General features: G+C 38.3%; 1 protein-coding gene across 1 annotated transcript in view; it reads left to right on the top strand.

Moving 5' to 3' along the window:
* Positions 1 to 25,274, top strand: part of Apoltp (Apolipoprotein lipid transfer particle) — a 668,275-nt gene that overhangs the window by 326,469 nt on the left and 316,532 nt on the right. Inside the window, exons 42-43 of the mRNA XM_067142082.2 lie at positions 2,373 to 2,522; positions 23,709 to 23,877. Of these exons, the coding sequence (XP_066998183.2) occupies positions 2,373 to 2,522; positions 23,709 to 23,877 (319 nt within the window). The remainder of the gene's footprint in view (positions 1 to 2,372; positions 2,523 to 23,708; positions 23,878 to 25,274) is intronic.

Here is a 25,274-nt window from a genome sequence, read left to right on the forward strand (position 1 = left end):
ATACTAGAATGAACACTCTACAAGTAATCATGAAAATGTTTCTCCGTTATGGTATAGATGAAGGTGAATTAATCAAAGTTAGGTGGTCATGAAAATGAAAATAAGAACATAGTATCATCAGATGATGATTTCCCCCTCCATTAAGAAAGCCAGCTCCGAAATAGAAAAGAAGGAGCGTAAATTTCTGAGGAAAATTCTGGGGCCCAAGAAAGCAACAGGAAATGAGTTTACCTTCCATTTGAGATCAAATCAAGAGCTGTATGAAAAATGCAAAAACATTTAAACCTTGATAAGAAAAAGACGACTGACTTTCTATGAACACCTGAGAAGAATGGGACCGGAATGCCTAGCAAATAAGATCCTTATTTTCCAGAAAAGAAGAAAGGCCCAAGTATCATGGCTGAAAGAAGTTCATCAGGATTTTTAAAAATGTAGTGTTTAGGAAGGAGATATTACAAGCAGAACAGTGTTCAGAAGGAAAATTGCAGAGGTGATGGATCTGTTCATAGAGAAACCCAAGAGAACAAGAAGGACCCCACTGTCGGCAGCCCTGAAGATGGTTTTCCGTGGTTTCCCATTTTCACACCAGGCAAATGCTGGGGCTGTACCTTAATTAAGGCCACGGCCGCTTCCTTCCCAGTCCTAGCCCTTTCCTGTCCCATCGTCGCCATAAGACCTATCTGTGTCGGTGCGATGTAAAACCAATAGCAAAAAAAAAAAAAGAACAAGAAGGGTGTTCTCGGATGAGGAACAAGCAAAAGCTAGCCAGAAAATGAAGGAGTATTGGCGTAAAAAGAAAGAACATCAACTGTTAAGGAAGTTGTGTAATCGTAACCCGTGGGAGGTTGAAACGATCCTAAATAAAATAATAAGGTAATCTATGTATATATTTATAAAATACATCACGCTTCCTATCCAGCTATCACAGAATTTTTAAAGAATTCCCAAGCTAGCAAGTTATTGCTACTAACTATATGAATTACACATAAGCACAGCAACGACAGGCTTGCTAGTTAGCCATAGTCATTTCGGCATCATTACTTGATGCTGCCACACCGTTATTTATCGTTTCAAGTCCCATTAACTGATTATTTATTTCTTACTTATCTTCTAAATTTTAATCGGCAGGGTACTAGAGGTGATAGTACACATTTCCTAATTACTAGAGTGCGTGCCAAAAACTTGGGTTCAATTCCAAATCTCTCCATGGTGCTGATATGGAGTAAAGGTATACGACGTTCTTCATGGCAATTCGTCCGTTGAATGAGGACATTAAGGAGGTTATATTTCTTTGACTTCACAACAACTTACTACTAAGTATTTACACTAAATTGAAATGAATGCTTGCTAGTTACTATTCTAACAGTGTTTTGAAAAAATAAAGTAACTTCTTATTAAATTAGCAACAGTAAATTAAATAATTAATAATAACATTAATGATTCTCCACCATGTGCTGTGGCATTGATTATGAATATGAACTCTACTACAAAATGAAATGGACTATTCTCCTGAATACTGTGTCAGTACAGATCAAATATGAAGTTTCTTTACTTTTGCCATAACGTGTATCCTTGTAATTAGTATTAGACAAAAAAAATGAAATATCTTGTGATAGGAATTATTTCATAAGATTGATAAGATACATAATCTGAATCTTACCTTTTGCGTCCAGGTAACATTTTCAGTCTTTTTATTTTCTACAACAGTTTCTGAGTTTCGTTACATATTTAATTAATTTTAAAATGTCTTCATATGTGTAGATTTCAGTCCTATTTCATTTCTTGACTTGAACTTCCACATTGTAATCTAATAAGAGTATAATATAGTACTCTAGTAATACAGTTTTTAAGAAGAATAGTGCTAAACAAACTAAAATGCCAGGGAACAAGCTAAATTTCATTACATTTTCAGTAACTTTATTGCCAATACAATAAAAATATCTACTACTTCTGCAGTACGCAAGAAAATATTTAACTTCTAATTTGCAAAAATGCAGCTTATGTATCTGGCTGTTTATCTGACAGTCATAGTACAGGCCCTTAGGGTGCTCTTTTAAATGCATTGTAGAGTTTGTGTGTCTGTGGGTCAGAGCAGTTTTGGTTGCTGGCTCATAAGTAAAAGCATATTGGGCAGCTACTCATAATGTTCTTACTTGTCAGTATACTATATTTATTAGAATCATTTTATACTATTTACATGAAGTTACCTTGTTAACAACATGTATGAAAATCATTTCCACTGGGCAAGGTTCATTTCATCATTTTGTCTCCATTTTGTATCACCTAAGTTTTCACTACTATCATTCTGCTCTGGATTTAGCTAGTGTCATAATTTTGTAAATTAATAATTGCCTTACATTTTGTTTTTTCAGGGGTGACTTATTTTATCCTGCTAGCAGAAATATTGCCAGAGCCCAGGTTGATTTTAAAGGAATCTACAATATGAATGGAACAATCAAATCAAATACTCCTTTTCAAGGAATACCATATGCCGGAATTAATTTCAAGACAGCAACTGAAAGGTAATACATAGTATTTTCTTAAATTTAGATCAGCATTAACCAACCCTTACATTTTGTAAATGTACAATAAAGTATGCTCATGTGAAGAAGGGAGCTATCAAGCAGCAATACTTGCTGAGAGTACAGTATATTGGTTGGTAACTTTGTTTCTGCCAATTTTAAATTCTATAGCATACCATGTCAGAGATTACTGACAGACTAGAAGAGCAGAATATTCTGTGGAGATAGACTGAATTTGCTGGCATAATAGCAAAATCATCCTAGAAGTATGATTTAGCATTGCTCATAAATCATAAAACCAAACTTGAAATTGTAAAAGTGAATTAACACACTGAGTGCCAAGCAGAAATTTGAAATTTTCCTCTGTGAACCAAAAATACGCTCTCTGGCAAAAACAAAAATAAAGTAAGTTAGGTACTGGTGTCTACTGTAGTGTGTCAGGAAACGTGTGTCTGCTGGGGCCATGGTGGTAAAGTAAGTGGGCGCTAATCACATGCATGTACCTGTGACATGTGCAAGATGAGAAAGTGAGGGAAGAGAGGAATACAGTGAGGCACATGAGGTAAGCAAGTGTTAAGTTACAAGTCTGGATTATAAGTTCATACAAGTTGCACAAGAGTATTGAACTTCTCTCTCCGTTTAGTTTGCATGTTGACACAAAACCATCAAAATAAAAGTGAATTAATAGCAGTAATGAAGCCACCATTTCCTGCGTTCTTACACATCCTAACTCCATTGCCTAGTTCGTCTGATACAAATCAGTTTATCTTTGCATTTCCATGGGAAAGTGAATGATAAGCGAGCTGCAAATTGAAAAAAATAAACTTTCTTGTACCTCAGTATATAACTAGTGGCCTGTTGCAGCAGTAGTTGCACACAAAGACTAAAAATCAAACTGATGATAAAGGAAGCATGAGAAAAGTAACGGAAAACATACTAAATTCCAGAAGGCCATTCATTTGCCTTTAAACTTGCACTTCCTTTGTGACTATAAATATGGAATTTTTGAACCTTTACAGTTACTCATAATCTCCTTGTGCATGTTTGTGACACTTATGAATCACCTTAATAAAGTATGGTACAGTTCACTGCAAATGACTGCATTTGCTGACCTATTCATTGACTGATTATAGTATTTCATTGTAAAGTATGTTTTTCGGGGAACTGACCCTGATATGGTGTAGTTATTTATTTTAATTTTGACATCCCTTGCAGCTTTAACTCTACTGAATCTCACATATAACTGACCATGAATGAAAATTCATCGAGATAAGTAAATACGTATTTTGTCAAAACTTGGACCCTGTGCTTTGTTAACACATTGGAGACACCCATACTTGAATGGGCTACCCTCCAGAAATTGCAGGGATTTTAATGGTTTTTAAAATGTTTTCAATGCTAGGGTAAGCCATGATTATAACAACTTTTGAAATATTTAGAAAGATCACACTTTCTTCTACATAAAAATGAGTTATAATTATCATAATAGTGCAGCAATTTTTAAATATAAATTTTATATTTTTATTTTTTTGCTATGGGCTTTACGTCGCACCGACACAGATAGGTCTTATCGCGACGATGGGATAGGAAAGGCCTAGGAGTTTGAAGGAAGCGGCCGTGGCCTTAATTAAGGTACAGCCCCAGCATTTGCCTGGTGTGAAAATGGGAAACCACGGAAAACCATCTTCAGGGCTGCCGATCCTGGGATTTGAACCTACTATCTCCCGGATGCAAGCTCACAGCCACGCGCCTCTACGTGCACGGCCAACTCGCCCGGTAAATATAAATTTACTAGCAAGATACCCGTACTTCGCTACGGTATTATACTGAAATTTATAATTGAATGCTTATTGTTTTATATATAATCAGCCGAAATTTGCGATCTGACTGGTTTTCTGAGAGAATCCGCCAAATTTCGTGATCTGACTCGTTTTCTAATAGATTACGGCAAGTTTCCTCCCATTTTTCAATCTTTCTTTCCAGGAATCGATTTCGTACTTCTCGGGCTAGGTCCAGGTATTCCACCCGGTCAGTTGGGTCCCTAAATCTTTGCCATCTTTCCCTATAAGCACTTTTAATATGGATCAAATCCTTGAGGAGATCCGGCGTGGTTTCGTCGTGGGTGCCTTGGCGGTACTGAACCCGCGGCCGGACTGCATTCTTAGTCATTACCTGTCCAGGACCCGTTTCCAGCGTGGTGCGCACATTTGGCGACAGTCCAAAACATTATTATTATTATTATTATTATTATTATTATTATTATTAATATTATTATTATTATTATTATTATTATTATTATTATTATTATTATTATTATTATTATTATTATTATTATAGATGTTCTGGACCCCATAGCAAGATGCAAGACCGCTACTTGGCGGTAAATTACATCTGATGCCATTGTCATTGTTGACATTGTGACCAGCACCATTGTCGCGCGTAGGCAAGTGTGCGGGATTTCTTGCGATACGAATGACATACTTCCATGTATTATTGACCTTATTATAGAGGTGAACAATTGGATGGTCAATCTCATTCCTATCGTTTATTTCAAAGGTGTTTACATTTTTATTTATATGTCAGGAGAATCTGCTGTAATCTAAGAACGTTTTCTGAAGAAAAGGATGGCTCTTGAAAACGAACCCAGGAAAGATTAAAAATGATCGGTTTATGATCAGAATAAGTACATCGAAAATCTACAGCCTGTTTCCAGTCAATCGACTGGGTCAGGAATGGAATGAATAAAGCCCCCATCTAGCGGCGACAATTGGAATTGTGCCGGCTGCCAAAGCCTGTCGCACTCCTCTGGGGCAATGGATAATGAATGACAAATGAAATGAAATTATATTGGACAGTGTGCTGGAATGAATGATGACAGGAAAAACTGGAGTATGCGGAGAAAATCTGTCTCGCCTATGTTTTGTCCAACACGAATGTCACGTGAAGTGACCGGGATTTGAACCACGGAACCGAGCTGTTAGAGGCCGGCGCGCTGCCACCTGAGCAACGGAGGCTCCTTATAAGTACACTATGATCAGTAAAATCAACTAGACTCACCTCCTTTTACACCCCTCCGCCGTCTAGTTTATTTACCCCCCCCCACAAAAAATTAAAAGAAGGCATGTTTCCCTATGTTTAAAGGAGATTCCAAACACCAATGTTCACGTCTATTACCTTCAGCTTTGGGATATAAGTATCCCCATAAAAATAATTCACTTTATTTCACTCCTTTTCACACTCTTCCCCCCCCCCCCCCCCACCAAGTGAATTTTCCGGCAAAAAACTTGTTTCTTTAATAGTAAAGGATCTTATAAATACCAATTATCATGACTCTAACTTCTTCAGTTTTTGATTTCTGTGTCCTCATGAAAGGAATTCAACTCCATTTTACTGAAACCCCCAAGATGATTTCCCCCCCAAAACGCGTTTTTCTTTGTTTTTAGAGGAGATACAAATACCAATTTTCACGTCTGTAACAACTTTAGTTTTTATTATTTGAAAGTATTCTCATACAATTAAGTCAATTAATTTTTCAATTCTTTCACCTCCCCCCCCCCACTTCAATGGATTTTCCGAGAATACGTGTTTCTTTACTTTTTAAGCAGATTCCAAATACTAAATTTCATGTCTGTAACATCTTCATTTTTGAGATATCAGTAGCCTAATTAAAATAATTTAACACCATTTTCAGACACCCCCTCCCCCCTTCCACCCAGTGGTATTTCGGAAAACTAAAAATACACGTTTCTTGATTTTTAATAGAGATAAGAAAATACCATTTTTCACTTCTGTAACATGTTAAGTTTTTTGAGATATACTGTACAAATTCTCATTTTAAAATTTCACTCCCTTTTTAGTTCCCCTTAAGTGGAGTTTCCAAAAACAAATCACCTATGTTTCTTTACATTTACAGGAGATTCCAAATACCACTTTTTATGTCTGTAACATTTTACGTTTCTCAGGTATTCTGTAGATATAATCTTTCAAAAAATTCACCCCAATTTGTCACTCTTGTTTAACCGCCATTAATTGGATTTTCCAAAAACAAAAAACATGTGTTTCTTTATTTTTAAAGAAGATCCCATATACAAATTTTCAGTTCTGTAATATCCTCAGTTTTTGAGATATATGTATCCTCATTAAAGGCATTCAACCCATTATTCACTCTTTTACACCCCTCCTATTGGGATTTACAGAACACAAAAAAAATACGTGTTCCTTCCTTTTTAAGGGAGATTCTAAATATCAATTTTTGCATGTGCAGACTTTTATTAAAGTTTTAAGTTATAGATACAGACATTTTAAAAATTCACCCCCTTTTCACCCCCATTAATTGGATTTTCCAAAAACAAAAAATACGTATTTCTTTATTTTTAAAGGAGATCCCAAACACCAATTTTCATGTCTGTAATATCTTCAGTTTCTGAGATATATGTATCCTCATTAAAGGCATTCAACCCATTTTTCACCCCTTTTCATCCCTCCTATTGGGATTTTCCAAAAACAAAAAAATACGTGTTTCTTTATTTTTAATGAAGATACTAAATACCAATTTTTACATCTGTAAACTTTCAAAATTTTGAGATATAAATGCATTCATTTTAAAAATTCACCCCCTTTTTCACCCTCCCATTAATTGGACTTTCCAAAAACAAAAAATACGTGTTTCTTTATTTTTAAAAGAGATCAAAAGTACAAATTTTCAGGTCTGTAATATGTTCGGTTTCTGAGATATGAGTACCGGTATCCTGATTAAAGGCATTCAACCCCTTTTTCACCCTTTTCACCCCTCCTAATGGAATTTTCTGAATACAAAAAAATACATATTTCCTTATTTTTAAAGAAGATTCTAAATGCCTATTTTTACATCTGTAAACTTTTAATGTTTTGAGATATAGATACACTCATTTTAAAATTTCACCCCCCCCCTTTCACCCCCTTAGCAACGGAATATCCAAAAATCCTCTCGTACCGAGCACCTACATGTTAATATGAATGTATCCCCAAAATTTCATTTCTGTATGTCCAGTAGTTTTGGCTTGGCGATGATGAATCTGTCAGGACAAGTTACTTTACATATATAGATGAAAAAAATTAGTTTTGCAAACGAAAAAAATCGGACGCAGTTATGGACGCCAGTTCGGTTAATGTTTCAAAATCCGTTTAATATTGTGGACACATCTACTCAAAAACACGAATACAGATTCTAACCTAATTGGTCAATTGGCACCGGTATCCTTGTTTACGACCAGTAATTTGCTTTCCCAATGTTTGTTGTTTGACGGCGGGGTTGCATCGAGTTGCTGCAGGTTGTCATCTGTACACGGGAAACTCCCACATTTTTAGGAAGCGGTATAAAACTATGTTACACTTCACTCCAATTTGAAATTAGCTCATTATGTATATGTACTTGCCTGAAGCGCCGGAATCATCATGTTTACTTAGTGTGTAATTGTTATCCTCATCCTCATTTTCAGAACTTTGAAGATAGTTTTCCATGGTTTCTCATTTTCACACCAGGCAAATGCTGGGGCTGTACCTTAATGAAGGCCATGGCCGCTTCCTTCCAACTCCTAGGCCTTTCCTATCCCATTGTCATCATAAGACCTATCTGTGTCGGTGCGACGTAAAGCCCATAGCATTTTCAGAACTTGTGTCTTCCATAACAACATCCATTACGGATTCATTGTCAAAATATCGTACATGCTAAATATTCACAAGAATTACACAAACAAGCCTGTCTCTCGAACACACACTCTTCCTGTCTGCATGTACCGTATGTACTTTCCTGTCCATTTCACAGCTCAGAGTCAACGATGATGCAACCCCAGGTTATGTAGGAATGTGGCTGTGTTATCAATGCCTTGAAAGAAGAGCTTCTGACTTATGCTTATAACTAGTACACTTTATGCTTATAGAAGCATTCAACAGTATCCTAGTGAAGTCACAGTTCGCTGAAATAGCAGCTACAGTGAAAACATGCCCGTAGATTCTCCGAGCTCTGTCAACATCAATGAAATAGCGCACCCGTAGATTCTACGAGCGGCGTCTCCAATGTGTTAATGGTCATTGTGAAATCGAGACATAACAGGAACTACCTCCCTTTGAATTTGAAAGGCATGTTACTGTCAGTAGAAACCAAACCAGTCCTAAGCAGATAAATTTCCTTATTCTTGGAAACTCCTGTAATGACTTCTAATTTTATAATTTTGTCATACATCGCTCATTAGAACCAACATGGAGCAAGAACTTAGATTCTGGTAATAACTTGATTTCACAGGGCTATCTTTTGGACTAACATAGAAAGATCTGCATAGACAACTTCCACAGAGCCCTCTATCAGGCTGGCATAGAAAGATCAGTGGAGCCGACTTTCACAGTGCCATCTACCATGAATACAGTTAACTGCATTGACCTAAGCATCATATTATTCAAGTAAATGACTATTTTATGCAAATAAAGGACTTTATGAAAGAAATAATATTTGTCCAGTAATCCTGTTATGGAGACCTTTCTTTTGATCTATAACATATAGGCATTAGTATTGCAGTTTTCTCACAATTTTGTGTTACACATTCGAATTATATATCTATATATATATATAGAGAGAGAGAGAGAGAGAGAGGTTTGTATAGAAGAAGAAAACCTACAACCTGTTTTCCAGTCAGTCAGTGACCGGGTCAGGAATGGAATGAATGAAGAGTGTTGCTGGAATGAAAGATGACAGGGAAAACTGGAGTACCCGGAGAAAAACCTGTCCCGTATCCACTTTGTCCAGCACAAATTTTGCATGGAGTGGCAAGGATTTGAACCACGGAACTCAGCGGCGAGAGGTCGATGCACTGCCGCCTGAGCCGCAGAGGCTTAGAGAGATTTGTATAACATATAATAAACCAATTTTCTCAAATTTGAATGTGTATAGCAGTAAAAGAATGATATAGACTTGTAAGAAGGAAAAGAAAAGAAAGATTCTACACAGAGCAGATGAAAGTGGGAGGTGGGGAATATTAGAGATATTAATGCAACCAGAGGAGATACGGAAAAAATGGAATGATTACTTGGATGAATGCCTGAATGTGAGAAAGGGTGTAGACAAGATGATAAGTGTAGAGTGTGAGGAGACAGAATCCGAGGGTAAAATCACAATGGAGAGGTGGAAACTGCTGTCAAAGGAATGAAAGTGGGAGAAGCAGTGGGATTTGATGAACTGTGTGTGGAAATGATGACTGCAACAGGACCTGTTGGTCTACAATGGCTTTGTAGGCTATTTAGATGTATTCAGAGAGAAAAATGGATACCAAATAACTGATGTAAAGGAGTAATAATACCTGTACTTAAAAAGGGAACGGGAGGATATGTGATAGTTAGGGTTTGGAAGTTTATGACCTAAAGACGTTAAATATGCAAGCAAATATGCCCTAATAACTAGCTAAATATGACCTTAAATAAAAATAAAAATATGGCATGAATTTTAAAGATAGGTTGCAAGTATTAGAGTATTACTAACATTAAATGCTTTAAGTACCGAAACGTGATCAGCAGTAATACACCAGACACATTTTATCATACAAACTGACAGAGAGATACAGTACATTACAACTTTCAACATTCATTCAGTGTAATAGCCTTGAAGTGCAGTTCTTGCTTGGTTTTCCTAAAAATAAAAAAAGAGCAGCATTAGTATGCTTTATGGTATGTGGTAGCATAAGTTAAAAGACAATGCCCAACGGGAAGTTTGTTGAGTTCATTATCATAGGCACCTCTTAATCTTCTTCTCTGCCGGCATTGCACATCACAATCATGTGCATTCTTAGGCTGTGGAAAGGAAATCTATCGAGCAAGTGGCCATGTGGCTTAGGCCATGAAACTCTTCTTAGTTATCAGCTTGCATTTGGGAGATAGTGGGTTCGAAGTCCACTGTCGGCAGCCCCAAAGATGGATGCCTGTGGATACCCATTTTCACACCAGGTCTTTCTTTTGCTAGTGGCTTTACGTTGCACCGACACAAATAGGTCTTACGGCGACGATGGGATAGGAAAGGCCTAGGTGTTGGAAGGAAGCGGCCGTGGCCTTAATTAAGGTGCAGCCCCAATATTTGCCTGGTGTGAAAATGGGAAACGACGGAAAACCATCTTCAGGGCTGCCGACAGTGCGATTCAAACCCACTATCTCCTGGATGCAAGCTCACAGCCGCGCGCCTCTAACCGCACGGCCAACTCGCCCAGTACACCAGATCTTAATTAAGGCCACATCACTTCCTTCTCACTCCTATCCCTTTCCTATCCCATCCTAGCTATACGCCCTATCTGTGAAAGTGTGACACAGGAAATTGTATGAATTGGAATAAGAAGAAGAAGAAGAAGACGACGACGACGAAGAAGAAGAAGAAGAAGAAGAAGAAGAAGAAGAAGAAGAAGAAATCTCCTCCTAAGGTCGCTGCACATTGTTGCATATCCCTCATTTGCACTCGATACCTTACCGAGTTTGTCCTTCACCGTAACTGCCACTCTACCTCTTGTTTGTTCTACTTTGGATACCATGTCCTTTACTATTCCCAAACTTTCAGATAATTCTCAACCAGCAGATTCTAAGTGACAGAAAGTTTTCAAGAGATCTTCTATAATTGGAAGTAATATATACTAAATTTCCTGACAGTTTTTATTGATGATGCCTCACTAGTGTCATAAAAGCAAACCAAACCAAAACCTCATGGCACTACAGCCCATGACAGGCCTTGGCCTACCAAGCGACCGGTGCTCAGCCCGAAGGCCTGCAAATTACGAGGTGTCGCATGGTCAACACAACGAATCCTCTCAGCCATTATTCTTGGCTTTCTAGACCGGGGCCGCCATCTCACCGTCAGATAGCTCCTCAATTCTAATCACGTAGGCTGAGTGGACCTCGAACCAGCCCTCAGGTCCAGGTAAAAATCCCTGATCTGGCCGGGAATCGAACCTGTGGCCTCCTGGTAAGAGGTAGGTACACTACCCCTACACCACGGGGCCGGCTTCACTAGTGTCATAAGCAGAAACAATTTCTCACACAGTTTTGTAGTGTTCACAGTAGCAATCCACTGCATTAAGCTGTATTCCCCATTGAGTGAGTACTGACTGAGGAGGAAGAAGAAACAAAGGCGCTTCACCTTTGAATTTTGCCACCCTCAGCGCGGAGTTTCCCCAAATATTTTCTTAACATTTGATATTAACCAGTCAACATCAGGAAAATTCTGCTGTATTTCTTCAGCAACTCTGCACAACCCGTGAATAAGACACATTAAGTGGACCATTTTGGGTAGAGTATCTTTAGTCCCCTTGGTGGTTTCACCATATATGGTGTAGCATCGGTTACTAACAACAAGATTAGTTTTCGCTTAACTTCATCATCTCACAAAAGCTTCATGGAATTGTCAAAAATTACTGCAATTATGGAATGGTTAGCTGCATCTAGAACCTCAGAATGAAGTAATATACATCACCCGGATGATCCGCAAGAAGCGTGCCAACTATTAACAGTTACAACATACCTCCCACAAACATCCATATTTTCATCAACGAATACCCAGATGCTATTGTTGTTTATACTAATTCTAATTTTTCAAAGTATGTCTCCATAACAGGAGGGCAAATAACTTCTTCACAATGTTGCCTTGTCCAGAACTGACTGCGTTGTGTATTTACTTAAGAATTTTTGGGAGTACTAGTTGTTCACTTTATTAAGCAGAATATTGGTAGATATCAACGTTTTGCACAGGTCTTTTGAGAAATCAAAAAAAAATTGGTAGACAAAGATTTTTCTATATCAAACAAAAGTGCCTGCCTGCTTTGTTTGGAATACTTTTGATACGCACAGCTTATACGCTTAGCCATAGTGCAGTGCTGTTGATCATTAAATCACTTTACTGACACTAGCTTAACTTCCCACGCTTTACAGTACTGAAGTTCTCTTCACCAAACTCTTCCACATAATTTCTTAATCATTGCACTTCACTTGCAGCATGATGGGGTTCCCTGCAGTACTACAAGTGTGACCCATCTATTAAAATTTGTTGGTTGTGAAAGAGGAAGAGAGCTGTAACTGGACCTCTCAAGGATGAACTGGGCAAGAGATAACATGGAATTTCATTGTTTGCTAATTGCTTCTGAGCTAAATATATCTACTGGCTTGACATCCTGTCCCTAGGAGGAAACACACTATCATTACAGTCCGTGAACTCTTGTGTGTTGTCGCAATCTAACCTATTCAGAAAGATGTGGTAAATGGCGTCCATAGAGCAGCTCCGTCTTGGAATCAGGTCTTCTAAACCTGCTACGTGTCTTTTCGGGGAAAAGAAAGAAAAATATATCTATTACACTATTTGAGAATCCTGCATTTGAAACTCAATGCAGATAACATGTTCTTTATTAACAACACTACTGTTTAAATAAAAATGCTGAAATTATAAACAAATACTGAGCTTGATAGCTGCAGTCACTTAAGTGTGGCCAGTATCCAGTATTCGGGAGATAGTGGTTTCAAACCCCACTGTCGGCAGCCCTGAAGTTGGTTTTCCGTGGTTTCCCATTTTCACACCAGGCAAATGTTGGGACTGTACCTTAATTAAAGCCACGGATGCTTCCTACCCACTCCTAGCTCTTTCCTATCCCATCATCACCATAAGACCTATTTGTATCAGTGCGACATAAAGCAGCTTGCAAAAATATATATATATATATGAACAAATATGACCTTATATCACTAAAATGAGCTAAATATGACTCAAACAATGAAAATCACCAAAATGTGCATTTAAATGCAACATCAAATTGCTTTAAAAGGGGTCAGGGACTCATTATTCACATTTATTTTTCAGATTTTGGGTATAATGAGCTCAGGAAAGAAATAGGACTTTCCCATAACTTCTGAACCTTAGTGATAATTATCAAGGAATCTCACTTATATCTCAGGTAGTAAATATTTGAAAGGCCAATAGAAGAAAGAATGAGAAGAAAGGTGGAAGGACAATTACAAGAAGAGCAACATGGCTTTCTAATTGGAAAATCAACCCTAGACCCCATCTTCAGTATGAGGCAGTTAATAGAAAAACATTGAAATAGGGAAGAGATATGGTGGTGACATTCCTTAATTTAGAAAAAGCTTACGATAGCGTACCCAGATCAAAGGTATAGAAAGCAATACAATGGAAAGGATTTGGTAAACAAATTATAGAATATGTACAAGCAATGTACAAAAATATTATTGTAGCAGTGTTCAAACACGTGGAGAGGACAGAACACTTCTGGAATGAAACTTGACTACGACAAGGAAGAGTGTTGTCACCACTGTTATTCATAATGGTTATGGACGAAATTGTGTTGGATATAAAGTTAAAATAGGGGGATCAGATGATATTGTGGAGTGTGGAGTAAACACAGAGGAAGTACAAGGACAACTCAACATGTTCAGTGAGATTATTTAAAATTATGGAATGAAAATCAGTCTGGAAAATAGTAAGACAATGGTGTTGTCTAGAGGAGAAACGTGGAAGGACAATTACAAGAAGAGCAATATGGCTTTCTAAATGGAAGATCAACCCTAGACCCTAGTGAAGGGAAAGGAATTATAATCAGTTTGGAAAATAGTAAGACAATGGTGTAGTCTAGAAGAGAAAGGTGGAAGGACAATTACAAGAAGAGCAATATGGCTTTCTAAATGGAAGATCAACCCTAGACCCTAGTGAAGGGAAAGGAATTATAAAAATAAAGGGACAAAACATTGAAATTGTGGAGAGCTTCAAGTACTTGGGAAGCGAACTGATGCAGGATGTAAGGCTGGACATGGAGATTATCCTAAAAGGATTCAATAGGGAAATGCATTCTACAAGTGTGAGAAACCTGGTGTGGAGAAAGGAAGTACCAGTAAAGTATACAGAAGTGATGTACAGTATAAGATATACTACTGCCCAGTACTGACATATGCAGAGGAGACCTGGACACTGACAAAAAGGCAGGAGAATAAAATCCAGGCCGGTGAAATGAAATTTTTAAGAACTATAATAGAAAAGATAAGAAAGGACAGAGTAAGAAATGAGGACATCAGGAAGGAAATTGGAGTGGAAAAGCTTTACGATGGAATGGGAATTGTTAAACTTTAAATGATTTGTACATGTTAAGAGGATGGAAAAGGGAAGGATGCTGAAGCAGTGATGGACACCCAGACAGGAGGAGGAAAGGCAAGAGGGAGACCCAGACTTAGGTGGCTGAAAATGATCAAGAATAGTATAATTAGAAAAAACCTGATTTGGATTACAATCAAGGAGTAACAACAGTGGTTGGATAGAGGAAGACGGACAGGTGCCATAAGCATTCCAACCTGGTGGTAGCCGGACAAGCAAAATGGATGATGATGAGTAAAATTAGTATAATGTGTATTGTATATGAGTATGACATCGAAGCCCATTACGTGAATTATAACTGAAGGGTACTTTATGACTGCTGGACATTGTCAAATTCTATATACAATCAGGCAACTGCGTACGTAATCAGTTTTGAGCCAGAGGACATTCAAAATAGACACCAGTGTCTGCTGTAGTGCTCAGCATATCATATGAATCTTTTTTTTTTTTTTTTTTTTCATGAAGTTAATACTTTCAGAAAGGAATTCAGAAGTTTCTGTCCTTTTTTTTTTCTTATACAGTAATTATACCATACCTAATTTGGGTATTTTATATTCCCCTACTCCTGTAACACCAATTTGAAAATTTCCATCTCCTAACCTCTAGCAACATCAGGTGTTTTTTTTTTTTTTTGGCTCAGATAATAAGTGTAACTTGATACATTCTTCACTTAATTGTAATAATGTTGCTGTTTTCCATTTAAAGATGTGGGTAGCAGCAGCATGTAAATATCATAACTTGGTATAGTCCTGACATATCGTTTATGATAACGTTGAAAAAAGAACTAGACACCCCCAAAATATTGTTTATAAAGGTATGTCTTATTTTGCCCTTTAACATCAAACTAAACACAAAACAGTGTTAACATCTAAATCTGCCCCCCAGAACCTCCAAATACTCCCCCGGCTAAAATATTTGCCTCCTACTTTTGTTTTTTTTTGCAGATTTATCATAATGTTTGTGTTCACTAAAAGCCTGTTAAACACAAAAAAAAGTTTTAAAATTGTCGAAATTTGGTTTTGGGTTTCTAGAGGCCAAGTGAGGTGAATCTGTTTAAGTCATAACTGAACTCATAGTTTCACATTTACCGGGCGAGTTGGCCATGCGGTTAGAGGCGTGTGGCCTTGAGCTTGCATCTGGGAGATAATGGGTTCAAATCCCACTGTCGGCAGCCCTGAACATGGTTTTCCATGATTTCCCATTTTCACATCAGGCAAATGCTGGAGCTGTACCTTAATTAAGGCCACGGCTGCTTCCTCCCAACTCCTAGGCCTTTCCTATCCCATCGTCACCATCAGACCTATCTGTGCCGGTGCAACGTAAAGCCACTAGCAAAATAAAAGTTTCACATTTGTTCAAGGATGTGATGGTTTTTAGAAATGAAATCACTTACACAATAGTGGACCGCAAACAAATGCTCCATTTCTTAAACATCATTTGTCCATTTTTGGTGGAAATTGAGTGAACAGTGAATTCCTGTACTAACAATATTATTGGCTTTATGTCCCACTAACTACTTTTACAGTTTTTGGAGATGCCAAGGTGCAGGAATTCAGTCCCACAGGAGTTCTTTTATGTGCCAGTAAATCTACTGACACGAGGCTGACGTATTTGAGCACCTTCAAATACCGCCGGACTGAGCCAGGATCAAAACTGCCAAGTTGGGGTCAGAAGGCCAGCACCTCAACCGTCTGACCCATTCAGCCCGGCGAATTCCTGTACTGTGAGGCATGACCACGATAGGTAATACAGTAGTCTGGAAGGCTCTGTCTCCATATTATCACTTAATTCAACAGTATCTGCTAGATGGAAATGTATTCTGTGGGACTACCAAATGACTCCCTCTGTAGTGAGTGGATTGCTGTTGAGTGTAGTGTTTACTTTAATTATTTCATGCTGTTCACGTGTATATTGAAGTGAGTTCTTTAAATAATGGGCAGAAAGTGCTTTGTTCCTAACTGCAAGAAAAGATACAGTTTAAACAAGTCTGAGGCAGGTGTGGAAAGAAAGATTTCCATTTATGAAGCTCCTGAAAATGAGTAATTGTTATTGAAATGCTGAAAAACGATACCCATGAAAGATAGGCTTCTTTCAGTAAAGAAAATATGTGTGATTTGCATTTTCCCTGGATTGCATTATTAAAGAACTGACAGCTAAACATGAAAATATCATTGTTGTGCAAATGTTGAGCTGAACTGAGCTGAGCTGAGCTAAGCTAAGCTAAGTTATTGCCAGTTGCTGTTCCGCCATTATATCCCGGTTGCCATAGTTACCTTTCTAAAACAGAAATAACTCTCATTCTTAAAACAGGAACCAAGCTGCAATAAACTGAAATTTTTGAAGCAAACAGATCAAGATCTTCTGAATGGGATGTACAGATTAACATTTCTCAAGCAGAGGAATTTTATTTTGCAAAATATATTTATGGTAGCAATTCTCATGACACACCCATCGACTGACTGGAGTTTTCAAATGAAATGGACAGACTTTTTGAAGTTTGTAACTTTCTTTGAAACTGGGTTCCAAAAATACAGTCAGACATTAATTACAAAGCAACTACCAGTAACTATCTTGGGGATTATTCAATTAAATTATTTATATTTTAAAAAAATTGACGAGAAATCTCAATACTGTGAAATTAAACAATTCACCGAATTCAGAGAAACTCTGGGCAGGTGGACCAGAACAGAATAAATTTTATGACATTCAGGCAGAATTTGTAACTCTAGAAATTGTTTGTCTGTGGAGACTTAATAAATGTGATCTCTTAATGAAAGAAGACAATAAATGGTTTGATTTGTCCCATATGTAAGACTTGAAAATATGTTACATACTCATGATAGTAGATATCTCAGTGAAACAAGTGCTGAAAATGTTTTTGATTATCAAGACCAATCAGATGAATCACTTACAGTATATCCCAAAACTCCAAAAAGTTCTTATATGCCAGGAGTGATTCTTAAAACAAAAATAAAACGTAATTCAAAAGTTATAAGTTGAATTACAAGCTATAAAAGTGAAACATGCAGAATAAAATAATAAAGCAATTTCCAAAGCACTTGAAATGTTCAAATATTCCACCTGCCACCCAAATTGTAATTAAGGAATGTGTAGAAACAGGGAAAAAATTGATTATGTCAAGGCATCAGTACACTGCTGAGTGGCTATAAAATACCATCCACTATTTAGCTTCCCCATAACATATCTGGATAAAACCATAGGAAGTATTCTGTTTATGTATATACAGTAAATATGTGATATGCAAGTTTGGACCAAGAAACAAAAGGGCATAAGACATGGCATAGTTAGTTTTCCATTTTTGTTTTAATTTCAGTTTTATTTAATTTAATAATTTTCATTAGAATGTACAGTGTTTTTATATACAGTATATGATTGAACATGCTAATCTATAAGGTGTTGATCAAAAGATTATGCACCGAGCTTGATAGCTGCAGTCGCTTAATTGCGGCCAGTATCAAGTATTCAGGAGATAGTGGATTCGAACCCCACTGTTGGCAGCCCTGAAGATGGTTCTCAGTGGTTTTCCATTTTCACACCAGGCAAATGCTGGGGCTGTATCTTAATTTTTTTCTTTTGCTAGGGGCTATACGTCGCACCGACACAGATAGATCTTATGGCGACGATGGGATAGGAAAGGCTTAGGAGTTGGAAGGAAGCGGCCGTGGCCTTAATTAAGGTACAGCCCCAGCATTTGCCTGGTGGGAAAATGGGAAACCACGGAAAACCATTTTCAGGGCTGCCGATAGTGGGATTCGAACCTACTATCTCCCGGATGCAAGCTCACAGCCGCGCGCCTCTACGCGCACGGCCAACTCGCCCGGTGTACCTTAATTAAGGCCACGGCCGCTTCCTTCCTATTCCTAGGCCGTTCCTATCCCATCGTCGCCATAAGACCTATCTGTGTCGGTGCAACGTAAAACAAATAGCAACAAACGATTATGCACTCAAAAAGCCTTCAAACAGGGCAAAACATGTCTGCTTAAATAACTAAAAATGAAAATCCTCAGCCTGTTTCTAGTCATTTGACCATGTGAGGGATGGAATGAACAAATGAAGCCCCATCTAGCAGTGAGGATAGGAATTGTGCCGGCTGCTGAAGCCTGTCACACTCCTCTGCGGCAATGATTAATGACTGACAGATGAAATTAAATGATATCGGAGAGAGTTTATGGAATGAAAAATAACAGGGAAAACCGGAGTACCCAGAGAAAAAATTAAATAAATAATAAATAAATAAATAAATAAATAAAATATAATAGTATGATATTTATTGGCTGGAAGAACATTATCTTAGAGAATGAAGTGTGTCTCGAAACAATTCATTAGGACAGTTTCTTAACCAATAGCACAGCAAAGGGTTTGAAGGTAGCTTTAAAATCAACTATAGTCCTTTCAAAATATTTGCTTTGAATTTTGCAATTTTAATGTATGTTATCTGCAAACTTCAAACAGGATTCTTTAGAAAGGCTTTTTGGAATCATAAGATAACTTGGCTGCCAGAATGACCATCCAGCAATGCCCACATTTTCACAGTTGTATAAAATGCTTTCTGTGTACAGTATTTTAAAGCCACCAAAATTTGGAAATTGTCAGAGGCTGCAGAATGAAGATAAACTTTATATTGCTTGTACAATTTTACAAGAGTTTTTCGAACTCGTAAAGACTAGTCACCAATAGATAATCTAAAGAGTGAAATGGGCAGTTTAAATAGTCATCGTTCATGGGACTGTGATGAAATAATTGAACTTGGTTGTGTATGGCTGAAGTAGTTAAATGTATAATTTATTATGTAACAGGGCTTATCACAAAGTACTTTTCAAAAATTTGTAGAGTACATGGTGTATAGAAATGCCCTCCATCATCCTGCCAATAATGCATTTCCTAATACTCTGGAAGCAGATTTAGTGAATTATCTGTAACTGGAGCTTTGTTAAAGTAGAGCATAGGCAGCGCAAGTGTGTATGAAGAAACTGTGTCCCAACGTCTATGGAATGTAATCGTACTGTCCTATGCATTGAACACAGAGAGTGAATGATCACCAGAATAATTCATTTCTATACAATCCCTACGCCTGCAGAGGAACTGTACATTGGGATCAAGACCACAGAAAAGCAGAAACTTTCTAGGTTTTATGCTGATTAACTGATTACTGTTAAAAATACAAGCAGGCTAACAAACAGACAGCAAAAAATACCCTCATGTTCATAAAAACAGAACACCTTGAAAGACTACAGATAGGAAGTTCATATTTACAGGACATGTTCATTAGTATGTTCTGCAGAAACAGTTAACATTTCAGTCACCCAGGTTCAGCATGTGTCCTGTTGCCTATTAGTCACTGGGTCCTCCATGGGCGCCGATAACTTGTTCCACACGTGATGGCATCGACATGTATAAGGCGCAAATGGCGTCCTGTAGTATAGCCATCCATGCTGCATTCACCTGATTCCACATTTCATCTTTGGTGGTTGATATTGGGTCACAGTGCCGCACCCGTCGTTTCACCATATCCCACACATTTTCAATTTGCGACAAGTCAGGTGATCGGGCGGGCCAGGGCAACAGTTTGATATCCTACGACAACAAGAAGGCACGTGTTCATGCAGCAATATGTGGTCGTGCATGGTCCTGCTGAAATATGGCGTCTGGGGTGTCGTGCAGAAAGGGTATGGCTATGGGTCGCAGGTTGTCATTCACGTAGGTCAAATTGGTCACAGTGCCCTGGACATGCACCAACTGTGATTTGTGGCTGTACCAAATAGCATCCCACACCATAAGGCCTTGAGTTGGTGCTGTATGTCTTGTGTGAATGCAGTCAATGCGATGCCTCTCCCCCTGTCAGCAGCGAACCAAAATGTGGCCATAATTTTTGAACAAACAGAACCAGGATTTGTCTGGAAACACTTTCCGCTGCCATTCCTGTCTCCAGTGACGTTGTTCCATACACAATTGCAGTCTAGCATGTTTATGCACATTAATCAAAGGTAGGCAAAGAAATGGACGATGCACCGGTAACGCAGACCGCAATAAACGGCGACGGACTGTCACTCCTGATAGTGTACGATGTGTTACACTGTTCCACTGTTGGGCCAGAGCCGAAGAGGATGCAGATCTGTCCTGCAATACCATTCGGTTGAGGTGTCGATCACCTCAGGGGGTGGTCTGGGGGGTGCGACCAGACCCATCTTGTCATGTTCTACAACCTTCTGTCAACAATTCTGTACACACCCGTTGCACTGCCGACACACTTCGTCCCACACAAACAGCAATTTCCCAGATGGATGCATCACGTTCTCTCATGTCAATAATACGCCCTCTTTCAAACTCACTGATTTGGCGATACAGTTCTTGCACATGTCTGTGGGGCATCCTGCACATCTGCTCAAGTCACACTGATCCATTACCTTCGGTTTATAGCGACAACGAGAGCCGCAGGCACATTTTACCAGTTACTGGTGGTGCGCCAAGATATCGATGTGGACCTTGAACCTGATGTCCTACATGGTTCAAATGCTAATAATTTCTTCAAAACATGCTAATGCACATGTCCTGTGAATATGAACTTGCTATCTCTAGTCTTTCAAGGTGTTCTGGTTTTTATGAACGTAAGTGTATAATAAAATTTGAGTGGTAGCAGTACTTTATAACATTGATTACGTTCATCATCCACAGTTTGAAATACTTCAGGAGCAGTCAGGGGAACTAGGAGATACCAAAAGGATATGTTCCAAGCAACTGCATTTGCAAGACAGAGCAAAGTGTGAAGAAATGAATCTGTTCATTATTAACCATCTGATGGTGTGCAGACAGTTGTTTGTTTGTTTTTCTCAAAAGTCACTTCTCAGGATATGTGGGGTTTCTGAAATGAAAAATGCCTGTACCTTGTGCCATGTAAGATGAAGGATGTGTTCTGCTGTAAATGGTGAAATCACCGGGCAAGTTGTCCGTGCGGTTAGGGGCGCGCTGCTGTGAGCTTGCATCCTGGAGAAAGTGGATTTGAATCCCACTGTCGGCAGCTCTGAAGATGGTTTTCCGTGGTTTCCCATTTTCACACCAGTCCACGGCTGCTTCCTTCCAACTCCTCGCCCTTTCCTATCCCAACCTCGCCATAAGACCTATCTGTGTCGGTACGACATAAAGCCACTATCAAGGGTTATGAATTTCATATTGTTGGTCCATATTGAACTGAGAATGACATATGAATTATAACACAGTAGAGGTTTCCACCTATTCAATGTAAATATTGTAAATACATCTTAGTATTGAATAGGTGGAAATCTCTACTGTGTTATAATATTCATAAAGCCTCTAGCAAAAAAAAAAAAAAAAAATTTATGAAATCTTCTGTTTAAATACATTGGCTATAGTGATCTGTTATTCACATTATAAATGTTTCTCAGCACACACCCAACACAGTTTTGCTTCCTGTCTTAAAATATAAATTGTAACCGGGATATTTTTAAAATTTGCTTTAAGTCACACTAACACAGATAGGTCTTATGGCGACGATGGGATAGGAAAGTCCTGGGAGTGGAAAGGAAAATGGGAAACCACAGAAAACCATCTTCAGAGCTGCCGATAGTGGGGTTCGAACCCACTATCTCCTGGATGCAAGCTCACAGCTGCACACCCCTACCACACAGCCAACTCGCCCGTTAAACAGGATGTATCAAGAGAACTAGTAAATAATTTGGGTGGCAGCTGTATGGACTGTTTCAAGTACAAAAACATGTGTGCAATGTGTGACATTACTGCTGTTTGTGTGGTACATATAAAAACAACCTTACAAAAATTATTTAAAATGTGCAAATGACGTACTGGATTCATAATGTTACTGGTTTTACATTCCACTAACTACATTTGTTTGAATTTTGGAGATGCTGAGGTGCCAGAACTATGTCGCACAGAAGTTGTTTTATGTGCCTGTAAATCTACCGACACGAGGATGACGTATTTGGGCATCTTTAGATACACCAAACTGAGCCAGGATCGAACCTGCCAAATTGGGCTCAGAAGGCCAGCACTCTACCACCTGAGCTACTCAGCATGGTATGACTTGTTGTATTCATTGATGCAAAAACTCTACATAATGTGCAACAGTTCAAACCATATGATGTATTGATGCAAAAATCCTACATAACAACGTGCAACAGTTCAACAGAGGTGACTTATCAGTGCTCAAACCGACATCCTTCAGTACAGTTCACAGTAAATTTTCAAAAATTCTGCCACGGACTTCATGCAATTTTCAGCTCTCTTGACAGTAGTACATGTAGCTCATTGGAGGTCTTGGCGTTCTTTTATGAGGGTAAATTATGCATATTGCAATAAACCAATTCGTCTCTTGTGTTTACTTTTTCTGTTGGCTTCACTTTTTATCCGTCCCCAAAGATAGAAATATAATTCAGTAGGTTTGTGCATCAATAAGTAAATAATTTGTGTGCTAATTATTTTTGTAAGGTTGTTCTTATGTGTACCATATAAACAGCTGTAATGTCACACACTTTGTACACATGCTTATATGACCTTTTATTTACTTGAAAGAGTCCATTCTGCTGCCTCCTGGAATATTTACTAACGGGCGAGTTGGCCGTGCGCTTAGGGGCGGGCAGCTGTGAGCTTGCATCTGGATGATAGTAGGTTTGAGCCCAACTGTCGGCAGCCCTGAAGATGTTTTTCCGTGGTTTCCCATTTTCATACCAGGCAAATGCTGGGGCTGTACCTTAATGAAGGTCACGGACGCTTCCTTCCCACTCCTAGGCCTTTCCTATCCTATCGTCGCCATAAGACCTATCTGTGTTGGCGTGATGTAAAACAATTTGTAATATATATATATATATATTTACTATTATTCATGAAACACATTGTATATTTTTAAAGCAGAAAATACAAGTTTCTACTCTGTAACCAATTATTATTTTTAAGGTTTTACTCATTGAAATTTTGTGAGAACTGTTTTTATTTTAAATTGAATAGTATTCAGTGCTGTATTCTTTCTTATTTTTACCTTTCAGCTTGTATTACCAACGTTTTGTTGAAGTCTTCTGGCCAAATAAAACTGCTGTTCTGAATTCAGAATATAAGTATGAAATGTATCACCAGGTCACTGATTTGACTGGTCTAGTTTTGGTTGAAATCCCTCTGACACACAAACATACTGCTCAAATCAACTATGGATATAAGGTAAATATAATGAAAGATGTATTGAAATAACTATAGTTATGATTACTAAGTATTGTGGAATGAGTTGACCTAGCTTGTTGAAGTAAATTGGGAAGATGCATGGTAAGAAATAGCACCCTGGGTTGAGAAGCTTAGGTTAACTTCTGAAACAAATACTATCTTGAGAACATATATGCCTCTCGTGATCCATCAGACATAATGGCTGACTGGTATTATTGCCAGTTTCTAACCAAGGCAAATCCCAGATTTAAAAAATTAAAAAGTTGCTAACTTGTAGCTCAGATACTATGTCAAATTTTAGTCCCAGAACATGTGAACAGGATTTTAGGTTTTAAAGTTATATTGAACAACATGCTAGTTTCTGCTCATATTTTGACAAAAAGCAAGGTATGAAGCGTTGGATAAGCCACAATTTGACTTTGGCTGTTATGTACGAAGGTAAACCCAAAAATAAGGTCTCCTATTTTTTTTTTATAAATACATAGACCTGTTTATTTCTACAGTGGTTTACATCATTTTACAGCTTGAACATTTAGCTATTTTTCTACATAATCACCATTTCGGTCGATGCATTTTTGTAGATGCTGTGACAGTTTTTGTGTGCCTATGTCATACTAGCTGGCCGCCATGGTCTTTCACCTCGTCGTCAATGCTGAATCGCTTTCCAGCCAAATGTTCTTTCAACTTAGGGAACAAGTGATAGTCACTGGGCACCAAGTCAGGACTATAGGGTGGACGGGTGATGATGTTCCACTGAAACTGTTGCAGGAGAGCAACAGCTTGCAGACGACGTGCGGGCGAGCGTTGTTATGGAGAATGTTTACGCCCTTGGTCAACATTCCTCTTCTAGAGTTCTGAATTGCCCGTCTGAGTTTTTTCAGGGTCTCACAGTACTTGTCAGCATTAATTGTGGTACCAGAGGGCATAAAGTCGACCAACAATACCCCTTTTTGATCCCAAAACACAGTTGTCATAACTTTTTCCGGCAGAGTGTGTTTGCTTGAATTTCCGTTGCTTTGGCGAAGAGGGATGCCGCCACTGGTATGATTGTTGCTTGGTCTCAGGTGTTAGCCATGATAAAATGGCATGTTCATAAAAATGATGTTTCCCATATTGCAAAGAGCTTGTATTTGTCTCACTTCAATTGAGTTAAGTGTTTCCATGATTGTACCAGAGAAGGCAGCTCCCTCGGTCATGAGCACGGAAGATCATTCTTTCGGCGAGACTGTTGTTTTATCTCTTTGGAGCAAATCTTTGCATTGCTATGTATGTGGAATATAAACATGGACCCCACGCAGATTGGAGTGGCGTTTTTATGCCATAAATGGGTTTTTAATAGATTTAAACTTGACCCATACTACCATCCTTCTTGTTACTTTGATTATTGATATTACAGG

Source organism: Anabrus simplex, chromosome 2 (genome assembly GCF_040414725.1).
Source record: "Anabrus simplex isolate iqAnaSimp1 chromosome 2, ASM4041472v1, whole genome shotgun sequence".
Lineage (NCBI taxonomy): Eukaryota > Metazoa > Arthropoda > Insecta > Orthoptera > Tettigoniidae > Anabrus > Anabrus simplex.